The sequence below is a fragment of the Hyperolius riggenbachi genome, chromosome 12, assembly GCF_040937935.1.
Source record: "Hyperolius riggenbachi isolate aHypRig1 chromosome 12, aHypRig1.pri, whole genome shotgun sequence".
Classification (NCBI taxonomy): Eukaryota; Metazoa; Chordata; class Amphibia; order Anura; family Hyperoliidae; genus Hyperolius; species Hyperolius riggenbachi.
Window position 1 is genome coordinate 37283183 of NC_090657.1, and position 12670 is coordinate 37295852.

Sequence of the window (12670 nt, forward strand, 5' to 3'; positions counted from 1 at the left end):
CACAACAGGAAATCAAACAGGAACTGGGTGGAGAGTAACCGCTTGGGTCTGGCACAACCACTAGCTAAAAGAGCATTCAGCCCTTGACTCCTGAACTAGGCCTCCTTTTATAGGCTAACAGGACTGCCCCCAGGCAACGCGCACGCCTGAACACGAACACACAACTCCGCGCATGCGTACACAAAGATACATGCTGTGCACATGCGCCACCAGCCACAGACCTTAACCCTAGGTCCGAGAAGCGGCCCCGGGGACAACACTGCCAGGTGAGACTGACAATTCTGCCATCTTCTACGCTATTGAACAGAAATCTCTTTACAACTGCTCTGGACTTTGCCAGCATCACCTTCAGCTGTTACCTTTTCCAGTATATCCTAAATGAGATGCTCTTTAAAGTCACCATGCTAGCAATGAATCCTCATCACTATTTCAAGAGCTTGCCGAGGTCACATGTTCCAGGTGTTGGGACAGGTGTAGCAAGAATATGGAGGCTGCCATATTTATTTCCTTTTAAACGATACCAGTTGCCTGGCAGCCCTGCTGGTTTACCTGGCTACAGTAGTGTCTAAATAACAGAAACAAGCATGCAGCTAATCTTGTCAGATTGGACAATAATGTCAGAAACACCTGGTGTGCTGCATGCTTGTTTAGAGTCTATAGCTACATGTATTAGAGGCAGAGGATCAGCAGGAGAGCCAGGTTACTAGCATTTCTTAAAGGACCACTATTACAAAACATTGTAAAATTTTAATTACTTGTGAACATATACAAATAAGAAGTTCATTTCTTCCTGAGTAAAAAGAGCCATACATTACTTTTCCTCTATGTTGCTATCATTTACAGTAGGTAGTAGAAATCTGACAGACCCGACAAGTTTTGGACTGATCCTGCTGATCCTCTGCCTCTAATACCATAGGCTCTGATCAAGCCATAGACTCTGATCAAGCCATAGACTCTGAGCAAGCCATAGACTCTGAGCAAGCCATAGACTCTGAGCAAGCCATAGACTCTGAGCAAGCCATAGACTCTGAGCAAGCCATAGACTCTGATCAAGCCATAGACTCTGATCAAGCCATAGACTCTGATCAAGCCATAGACTCTGATCAAGCCATAGACTCTGATCAAGCCATAGACTCTGATCAAGCCATAGACTCTGATCAAGCCATAGACTCTGATCAAGCCATAGACTCTGATCAAGCCATAGACTCTGATCAAGCCATAGACTCTGATCAAGCCATAGACTCTGATCAAGCCATAGACTCTGATCAAGCCATAGACTCTGATCAAGCCATAGACTCTGATCAAGCCATAGACTCTGATCAAGCCATAGACTCTGATCAAGCCATAGACTCTGATCAAGCCATAGACTCTGATCAAGCCATAGACTCTGATCAAGCCATAGACTCTGATCAAGCCATAGACTCTGATCAAGCCATAGACTCTGATCAAGCCATAGACTCTGATCAAGCCATAGACTCTGATCAAGCCATAGACTCTGATCAAGCCATAGACTCTGATCAAGCCATAGACTCTGATCAAGCCATAGACTCTGATCAAGCCATAGACTCTGATCAAGCCATAGACTCTGATCAAGCCATAGACTCTGATCAAGCCATGGACTCTGATCAAGCCATGGACTCTGATCAAGCCATAGACTCTGATCAAGCCATAGACTCTGATCAAGCCATAGACTCTGATCAAGCCATAGACTCTGATCAAGCCATAGACTCTGATCAAGCCATAGACTCTGATCAAGCCATAGACTCTGATCAAGCCATAGACTCTGATCAAGCCATAGACTCTGAACAAGCCATAGACTCTGATCAAGCCATAGACTCTGATCAAGCCATAGACTCTGATCAAGCCATAGACTCTGATCAAGCCATAGACTCTGATCAAGCCATAGACTCTGATCAAGCCATAGACTCTGAACAAGCCATAGACTCTGATCAAGCCATAGACTCTGAACAAGCCATAGACTCTGAACAAGCCATAGACTCTGATCAAGCCATAGACTCTGATCAAGCCATAGACTCTGATCAAGCCATAGACTCTGATCAAGCCATAGACTCTGATCAAGCCATAGACTCTGATCAAGCCATAGACTCTGAGCAAGCCATAGACTCTGAGCAAGCCATAGACTCTGAGCAAGCCATAGACTCTGATCAAGCCATAGACTCTGAGCAAGCAATAGACTCTGATCAAGCCATAGACCATAGAACAAGCCATAGACCATAGAGCAAGCCATAGACCATAGAACAAGCCATAGACCATAGAACAAGCCATAGACCATAGAACAAGCCATAGACCATAGAACGAGCCATAGACCATAGAACAAGCCATAGACCATAGAACAAGCCATAGACCATAGAGCAAGCCATAGACCATAGAGCGAGCCATAGACCATAGAGCGAGCCATAGACCATAGAACGAGCCATAGACCATAGAACAAGCCATAGACCATAGAACAAGCCATAGACCATAGAACAAGCCATAGACCATAGAACAAGCCATAGACCATAGAACAAGCCATAGACCATAGAACAAGCCATAGACCATAGAACGAGCCATAGACCATAGAGCAAGCCATAGACCATAGAACAAGCCATAGACCATAGAACAAGCCATAAACCATAGAACAAGCCATAGACCATAGAACAAGCCATAGACCATAGAACAAGCCATAAACCATAGAGCAAGCCATAAACCATAGAACAAGCCATAGACCATAGAACAAGCCATAGACCATAGAACAAGCCATAGACCATAGAACAAGCCATAGACCATAGAACAAGCCATAGACCATAGAACGAGCCATAGACCATAGAACGAGCCATAGACCATAGAGCGAGCCATAGACCATAGAACAAGCCATAGACCATAGAACAAGCCATAGACCATAGAGCAAGCCATAGACCATAGAACAAGCCATAGACCATAGAACAAGCCATAGACCATAGAACAAGCCATAGACCATAGAACGAGCCATAGACCATAGAACAAGCCATAGACCATAGAACAAGCTATAGACCATAGAACGAGCCATAGACCATAGAACAAGCAATAGACTCTGAACAAGCCATAGACTCTGAGCAAGCCATAGACCATAGAACAAGCCATAGACCATAGAACAAGCCATAGACCATAGAACAAGCCATAGACCATAGAACGAGCCATAGACCATAGAGCAAGCCATAGACCATAGAGCAAGCCATAGACCATAGAACAAGCCATAGACAATAGAACAAGCCATAGACCATAGAACGAGCCATAGACCATAGAACGAGCCATAGACCATAGAACGAGCCATAGACCATAGAACGAGCCATAGACCATAGAACAAGCCATAGACCATAGAACAAGCCATAGACCATAGAACAAGCCATAGACCATAGAGCAAGCCATAGACCATAGAGCAAGCCATAGACCATAGAACAAGCCATAGACCATAGAACAAGCCATAGACCATAGAACAAGCCATAGACCATAGAACAAGCCATAGACCATAGAACAAGCCATAGACCATAGAGCAAGCCATAGACCATAGAACAAGCCATAGACCATAGAACAAGCCATAGACCATAGAACAAGCCATAGACCATAGAACAAGCCATAGACCATAGAACAAGCCATAGACCATAGAGCAAGCCATAGACCATAGAACAAGCCATAGACCATAGAACAAGCCATAGACCATAGAACAAGCCATAGACCATAGAACAAGCCATAGACCATAGAGCAAGCCATAGACCATAGAGCAAGCCATAGACCATAGAACAAGCCATAGACAATAGAACAAGCCATAGACCATAGAACGAGCCATAGACCATAGAACGAGCCATAGACCATAGAACGAGCCATAGACCATAGAACGAGCCATAGACCATAGAACAAGCCATAGACCATAGAACAAGCCATAGACCATAGAACAAGCCATAGACCATAGAGCAAGCCATAGACCATAGAGCAAGCCATAGACCATAGAACAAGCCATAGACCATAGAACAAGCCATAGACCATAGAACAAGCCATAGACCATAGAACAAGCCATAGACCATAGAACAAGCCATAGACCATAGAGCAAGCCATAGACCATAGAACAAGCCATAGACCATAGAACAAGCCATAGACCATAGAACAAGCCATAGACCATAGAACAAGCCATAGACCATAGAACAAGCCATAGACCATAGAGCAAGCCATAGACCATAGAACAAGCCATAGACCATAGAACAAGCCATAGACCATAGAACAAGCCATAGACCATAGAACAAGCCATAGACCATAGAACAAGCCATAGACCATAGAACGAGCCATAGACCATAGAACAAGCCATAGACCATAGAACAAGCTATAGACCATAGAACGAGCCATAGACCATAGAACAAGCAATAGACTCTGAACAAGCCATAGACCATAGAACAAGCCATAGACCATAGAACAAGCCATAGACCATAGAACAAGCCATAGACTCTGAACAAGCCATAGACCATAGAACAAGCCATAGACTCTGAACAAGCCATAGACCATAGAACAAGCCATAGACTCAGAGCAAGCCATAGACCATAGAACAAGCCATAGACCATAGAACAAGCCATAGACCATAGAACAAGCCATAGACCATAGAACAAGCCATAGACCATAGAGCAAGCCATAGACCATAGAACAAGCTATAGACCATAGAACAAGCCATAGACCATAGAACAAGCCATAGACCATAGAACAAGCCATAGACCATAGAACAAGCCATAGACCATAGAACGAGCCATAGACCATAGAGCAAGCCATAGACCATAGAGCAAGCCATAGACCATAGAACAAGCCATAGACCATAGAACAAGCTATAGACCATAGAACGAGCCATAGACCATAGAACGAGCCATAGACCATAGAACAAACCATAGACCATAGAACGAGCCATCGACCATAGAACAAGCCATAGACCATAGAACAAGCCATAGACCATAGAACAAGCCATAGACCATAGAACAAGCCATAGACCATAGAACAAGCCATAGACCATAGAACAAGCCATAGACCATAGAACAAGCCATAGACCATAGAACGAGCCATAGACCATAGAACAAGCCATAGACCATAGAACAAGCTATAGACCATAGAACGAGCCATAGACCATAGAACAAGCAATAGACTCTGAACAAGCCATAGACCATAGAACAAGCCATAGACCATAGAACAAGCCATAGACCATAGAACAAGCCATAGACCATAGAGCGAGCCATAGACCATAGAGCGAGCCATAGACCATAGAGCAAGCCATAGACCATAGAACAAGCCATAGACCATAGAACAAGCCATAGACCATAGAACAAGCCATAGACCATAGAGCAAGCCATAGACCATAGAACAAGCAATAGACCATAGAACAAGCCATAGACCATAGAGCAAGCCATAGACCATAGAACAAGCCATAGACCATAGAACAAGCCATAGACCATAGAGCAAGCCATAGACCATAGAGCAAGCCATAGACCATAGAGCGAGCCATAGACCATAGAGCGAGCCATAGACCATAGAGCAAGCCATAGACCATAGAACAAGCCATAGACCATAGAGCAAGCCATAGACCATAGAACAAGCCATAGACCATAGAACAAGCAATAGACCATAGAACAAGCCATAGACCATAGAGCAAGCCATAGACCATAGAACAAGCCATAGACCATAGAACAAGCCATAGACCATAGAGCAAGCCATAGACCATAGAACAAGCCATAGACCATAGAGCAAGCCATAGACCATAGAACAAGCCATACACCATAGAACAAGCCATAGACCATAGAACAAGCCATACACCATAGAACAAGCCATACACCATAGAACAAGCCATAGACCATAGAACGAGCCATAGACCATAGAACAAGCCATAGACCATAGAACAAGCTATAGACCATAGAACAAGCCATAAACCATAGAGCAAGCCATAAACCATAGAATAAGCCATAAACCATAGAGCAAGCCATAAACCATAGAACAAGCCATAGACCATAGAACGAGCCATAGACCATAGAACGAGCCATAGACCATAGAACGAGCCATAGACCATAGAACAAGCCATAGACCATAGAACGAGCCATAGACCATAGAACAAGCCATAGACCATAGAACAAGCCATAGACCATAGAACAAGCCATAGACCATAGAACAAGCCATAGACCATAGAACAAGCCATAGACCATAGAACAAGCCATAGACTCTGGACAAGCATGCAGCAGATCAGGTGTTTCTGACATTATTGTCAGATTTTCCATGATACTTATATACCGTAATAGTGGACATGATATAAGGGACAATTTCCAGTTTCATGGTACCCTTATTGGGAACTATGCGTAATGTTTGTAAACGGTTTAATCATGCCTTTGCTGTAATGGCTATGCAGATACTTTGTATTTATGTAAATATTTTTTAAAAGATTTATAATAAACTGATGTTTTAATTGGTTACTGAATGCTTTGGGTCAATACTTACCTATTGAGGTTGATAAGGTTTTGTCATTAGTTCATCTCCTTTAAGGTCCCTATTTACCCACAAATAAGGCTTACATCTTAAAAGGGGACACATAAGGGGGATCACTTCTACATATTGTAGTATGTCAACTTGACTAGACCCATTGGTCAAGTTTCACTTGTGCAATTTGTTTCAAATTATTGTCAGATCTGACAAGATTAGCTGCATGCTTGTTTCTTGTGTGATTCAGACACTACTGCAGCCAAATAGATCAGCAGGACTGCCAGGCAACCGGTATTGCTTAAAAGGTAAGAAGTATGGCCGCCTCCATATACTTCTCATTGCAGTTGTCCTTTAATCAATACCAGTTGCCTAGCATCCTGTTGTCCCTCTGCCTCTAATACTTTTAGCCATAGACCCTTAACCCATTCAGGTTCCGTCGTTTTCACGTGAGAAATGTTCACTTCCCATTCATTAGCCTATAACTTTATCACTACTTATCACAATGCACTGATCTATATCTTGTTTTTTCCGCCACCAATTAGGCTTTCTTTGGGTGGTACATTTTGCTAAGAGCCACTTTACTGTAAATGCATTTTAACAGGAAGAATAAGAAAAAAATGGAAAAATTCATTATTTCTCAGTTTTCAGCCATTATAGTTTTAAAATAATACATGCCTCCATAATTAAAACTCACGTATTGTATTTGCCCATATGTCCCGGTTATTACACCGTTAAAATTATGTCCCTATCACAATGTATGGCGACAATATTTTATTTGGAAATAAAGGTGCATTTTTTCCATTTTGCATCTATCACTATTTACAAGTTTAAAATAAAAAAAATATAGAAATATTTCATCTTTACATTGATATTTAAAAAGTTTAGACCCTTAGGTAAATATTTTTTTTTTTTTCTTTTATTGTAATGGTTTTTTTTTTTTATACTAAAAATTTTATTAGGGTACTTTTGGGAGGGTGGGAGGTAAACAATAGATTTATAATGTAAATGTGTGTTAATTTTGTTGGTTTTTTTTTCAGATGTAGTATTACTTTTTGGCCACAAGATGGCGGCCATGAGTTTGTTTACATGACATCACTCTAAGCGTAGCACGCACTTAGAGTGACACATCGGGAAGGGAACGGCCAGAAAAGGCGCAGCTTCCGAGAGAAGCTGTCGCTTTTTCAGCGGGGGAGAGGAATCAATGATACATTGATTCCTTGGCTACCGAATCCGCGGCCGGGAGTGCGCGTGCACGCGCACGATCGGCCGCGGGGGCGCGCGATAGCGCGCATGGTTCCTGGACGTAGAAACTACGTCCAGGAACCAAAATAGGTTAAGCATGCAACAGATCAGGTGTTTCTGACTTGTCAGATCTGACAAGATTATCTGCATGCTTGTTTCTGGTGTTATTCAGACACTACTGCAGTCAAATAGATTTTCAGAGCGATTCTAGGTATGTTTAGAGAGGTCTTCTAAATATACCTAGCGTTTTTTGGAGCATTTTTGTGTAGCAGATTTTATATTTTGTTACAGTAAGCGTCCATTCACACTACAAATCTCGAAACGCTAATGCAAACACTGAGCGATTTTCTGGTGTTTTTTTCCAATAGTTTTTTGCACTGTATAGAATGCGTTTTTTCCAGCGACTAGTGTTTTGTGATTTCTAGTTCAAATTAACCTGCAGAATCGCTCCAGAATCGCTCAGAAAACGCTGCAGGCAACACGTTTGCATTTCAGCAAATCGCTTAGATGAGAACACTTTCACATACTTTCATTGTACACACGTTTTTCAAACTGCTAGCGATTTTCAGAGCGGTTTTCCACTTCCCTATACTTAACATTGAGGCAGAAACACCTCAGAAATCAAAAAAATGCTGCAGCCCCCGAGTTTGGGGGAAAAACGAACCGCTCTGGTGTGCACCAGCCCATTCACTTTCATTAACCAAGCGGTTTTCTATCCCCAACTGTTGTTAAAAACGCTCATAAACCGCTCTGGTGTGCACCAGCCCTTATTTTGGTTGCAATTTTACCGAAAATGGATTGAAAATTGATTGTGAATAGAGGAGTACATTTGAAATCGGCGCCGGTAGACTTGGGCGCAGGACACAGCCGGTATATGGCTGATCCTGCTTCTGCACAAGTCCGGGCTGTGTTAATTACTATTCCCCCTCCAGGCCGACATGGATGGTGGGGAATGAAATAATTCGGCTGCCAGCGATTGCTGGAGGCCGAATTATTGTGTTTTTTAAGCAACTTCGGCTCCGTCTTCTGACAGCGCCAACGTTACTCACTGAGCGCTGCAATAGGAGTGATTCCTATTGTAGTCTATGGAGGCGCCGGCTGCGCCCGAATCTAGCAGCGATGAAAAGCACTGCTCCGTAATAGAGCCCAAAATTGTAAAATCCGACTAGATTAGCTGTATGCTTCTTTCTTGTGTGCAGACACTACTGCAGCCAAATAGAGCAGCAGGGCTGCCAAGCAACTGGTATTGGAAATAAATATGTCAAAAAGAGAAAAGAATCCAGGAGCAACTGCGCTGTCTTCTTAAGAAGATGTTGGAATAAAGTTTGGATGTTTTTTATATGACAGTGCAGTTGCTCCTGGATTCTTTTCTCTTGTTGACATAATTGTGGATATCTCTTGCTATTAATCCGGAAAGTGCACCGCTGTGAAGAGTATTTATGTATAAGGCCCAGTGCACACCGAGCGGTTTTTAGAGCGATCCGCCGGCCGCATCCGCCTCTAAAAACGCTTGTCTAATGTATTGCAATGGGATGGTGCACACCGGCGGTTTGCGGTTTTTGCCAAGCCGCAAACGCGCCTCCTGCTGCGCGTTTGCGGTTTTTGGAAGCGTTTCGTCCTCAATGTAAAGTATAGGAAAAACGCAAACCGCTCAGAAAAACGCTAGTTCAGAGCGGTTTGCCAGGCATTTTTGTTACAGTAGCTGTTCAGTAACAGCTTTTACTGTAACAATATGTGTAATCTGCTACACAAAAACGCACCCAAAACCGCTAGGCATGTTTAGAAAACCTCTCTAAACATACCTAGAATCGCTCTGAAATCAGCTCCCAAAACCGCTAGTGTATTGCGGATCTGCTAGCGGTTTTGGTGTGCACTGGGCCTAAGGCAGTAAGGTGGTGTGCACTCACTGTTACGTCTTTCTATCATTATTGGAAATAAATATGGCAGCCTCCATATACTTCTCACTTCAGTGTTCCCCCCTCACATAGAATACCTCTCCACAAACCAAAAGAAGTTGTACCAAATCATTGATCACATTACTTGTCTTACCCGCGGTTTTCACAGGTGCTGATAAAGTTGTTTGATAAGTTGTTGTTTGATTATTTCATGGCAGAAAAGCATCGTCCCTTCTGTACAGAGGAAACACTGCCACCTGCTGGTCAGCTTCGAGTCCTGGCCTTACAATGCTTTACATGCGGCCGGGAAGTGTAGCACTGCCCTCTGCTGGTCACAGATAAATGCACAACTAATAGAGGAAATGTGGGCATTGGAAGAAGCTCTCCTGCACAACTCATGGAATCACCCCCTAATCTTCAGCTGCAGGCATGGAAGTAAGTCAGCAGACGCTGGTTTCATGAAATAGTCAAATGCTGATGTTATGAATACAAGCATTCCCACCCCCCCCAGTCTTCTGAAGCATCGCAGCTGATGCATGCTGCTCAGGAATTGCTGCAGGTGTGGATTTTCCTCTGCACAGTTGATGAATGCTGCAGAGGCACCTGTGTGAATCCTCGTATTATTCAGTCCTGTACACAGGATAGGGGTGGGAGCTAGTGGTGAGCAACTGTTCGGCGTTGGAAAGCACAACTGAAGTGAGAAGACTATGGGGGCTGCAGCATTTTTGAGATTTCTGAGGCATTTCTGCCTCAATGTTAAAGTATAGGAAAGTGGAAAACTGCTCTGAAAAACGCTAGATCAGAGGGTTTTCCAGGCGTTTTTGTTACAGAAGCTGTTCAGTAACAGCTTCTCTGTAACAATATATGAAATCTGCTACACAAAAACGCTCCAAAAAACACTAGGCATGTGTAGAAAACCTCTCTATGGGCCCATTCACACTTGAAAGCGCAAAACGTGAGTATTTTTCAGCGGAAAAATCACTGAACACTGCTGATATTTTTCCGCGATCGTGTTTAGCGCTTCTATAGCACTAAAACGCGATCGCCGGAAAATTGCCTGAAAATAGTGCAGGCGACGCGTTTGCGTTTTGGCGATTTTGGGCGATTCGTGCTAGTAAGAACGGGCGGTACTTATCCGTTAGCCGGGCGCATCCGGCAGGTGGCGCTGTTGTAGCTAATTTTATTCATACTTACTTTACGTTTACTGTGTGAATGGAACCGCCGCAGGTGGCGCTAATTACATTTATACGGAACGTAACAATACAGTGTTAATGTCAACGAATACATTGTATTTGAAGTGGCCGGAACTGTCACGTAATGGAATTAAAATGAAGGCGGTGGCAATGTAACAGATGAAGCCGCCGCCTTCGTCTGTTGTTCTTCTTCTCACCCTTTGCCCTCCTCTCGCTTCTATACAATGCTGGCAGCCGGCGGGGACATGCGTGTCCCCCCACAGTCGTTCGTCGCGGCAGGGAAGCCTGCTTGTTTGCTTGCAATGCCCCCCCAACTGGCAGTGTTCTATAGTTGAGAGAGGGCAGAAAAGTGACAAAGGCGGCGGCTTCATCTGTTACATTGCCGCTGCCTTCATTTTAATTCGACAGTTCCTGCCACTTCAAATACAGTGGCCTCAATTCACTAAGATCATGCTGGAGATAATAAGGCAAGAGAAAACTTACCTCCACACAGTGAGAAAGTTATTTTATCTCTTTATTCCTTAACCACTTGCCGACCGCGCACTCATAACGCGCACTCGGCAAAGTGGCAGCTGCAGGACCAGCGATGCAGTTCTGCATCGCCGGCTGCAGGCTAATTAATCAGGAAGCAGCCGCTCGCGCGAGCGGCTGCTTCCTGTCAATTCACGGCGGGGGGCTCCGTGAATAGCCTGCGGGCCGCCGATCGCGGCTCGCAGGCTAAATGTAAACACAAGCGGAAATAATCCGCTTTGTTTACATTTGTACAACGCTGCTAACAGTAGCAGCGTTGTACCAGATCAGCGATCCCCGGCCGGGGATCGCTGTCACATGACAGGCAGGAGCCTGTTATAGGCTGCACAGGACAGATCCGTTCCTGTGCAGCCTCTGATCTCCGGGGAAGGGAGGTAGGAGATGGAGGGGGGGAATGTCACCGCGGAGGGGGGCTTTGAGGTGCCCCCCCCCGCTAACCTCAGGCAGGCAGGAGCGATCAGACCCCCCCCCCCCCCTGCACATCATCCCCATAGGGGGGAAAAAAGGGGGGCGATCTGGTCGCTTCAGAGCCCACCCAGCACAGATCACAGAATACAGCGCTGGTCCTTAAGGGGGGGTAAAGTGTGGGTCCTCAAGTTACCTCCTCTGTAGTTCTTTTCACACGCAGTTAATTAACAGCCTGTCTTTAACTCTGGAGTTAATTTAAAGAGACATTAAAAAACGCCCCTGGGGGGGTACTCACCTCGGGTGGGGGAAGCCTCGGGATCCTAATGAGGCTTCCCACGCCGTCCTCTGTCCCACGGGGGTCTCGCTGCAGCCCTCCGAACAGCCGGCGACAGACCCGACTGTGACTTCAATATTTACCTTTGCAGGCTCCAGCGGGGGCGCTGTGGCTGCTGTCGGCTCCGAAGTAGACGGAAATACCCGATCTCAGTCGGGTCCGCTCTACTGCGCAGGCGCCGGAGACGCTTGCGCCTGCGCAGTTGAGCGGACCCGACGTCGATCGGGTATTTCCGCCTACTTCGGAGCCGACAGCCGTCAGAGCGCCTGCGCTGGAGCCGGGAAGGTAAATAATGACGTCACCGCTGTACGGAGGGCTGCAGCGAGACCCCCGAGGGACCGAGGACGGCGTGGGAAGCCATCCCGAGGCTTCCCCCACCCGAGGTGAGTACCCACCAGGGGACGTTTTCACGTTACAGTTCCTCTTTAAGGATTGGAGAGTTAACTTATAGACAGAAGAGTTAACTTTAGGTTTGCCTGAGGTAAAATGTTTCCTGAATACTACATGTCTTATCACCATGGTAACATTTCTAGAAACGTATTAAAGACAGGAGATAAGCTTAGTGAATTGAGGCCAATGTATTAGTTGCCATTAAC

At 44.9% G+C, this 12670-nt stretch overlaps 2 protein-coding genes across 8 annotated transcripts in view; one reads left to right on the top strand and one right to left on the bottom strand.

The window, feature by feature from the left end:
- The window catches only part of LOC137542498 (parathyroid hormone/parathyroid hormone-related peptide receptor-like), a 193489-nt gene extending 183652 nt beyond the window's left edge, over positions 1-9837 (bottom strand). For both annotated transcript variants that reach the window (XM_068264461.1, XM_068264459.1), the window contains exon 1: positions 9763-9837. The gene's annotated coding sequence lies outside the window, so the exon portion shown is untranslated. The remainder of the gene's footprint in view (positions 1-9762) is intronic.
- A 132-nt stretch (positions 9838-9969) lies between these two features.
- MAPT (microtubule associated protein tau) overlaps positions 9970-12670 on the top strand; it is a 222976-nt gene continuing 220275 nt past the window's right edge. For all 6 annotated transcript variants that reach the window (XM_068263569.1, XM_068263579.1, XM_068263581.1 and 3 more), the window contains exon 1: positions 9970-10043. In XM_068263569.1, the coding sequence (XP_068119670.1) occupies positions 9971-10043 (73 nt within the window). In that variant the 5' untranslated portion in view covers position 9970. The remainder of the gene's footprint in view (positions 10044-12670) is intronic.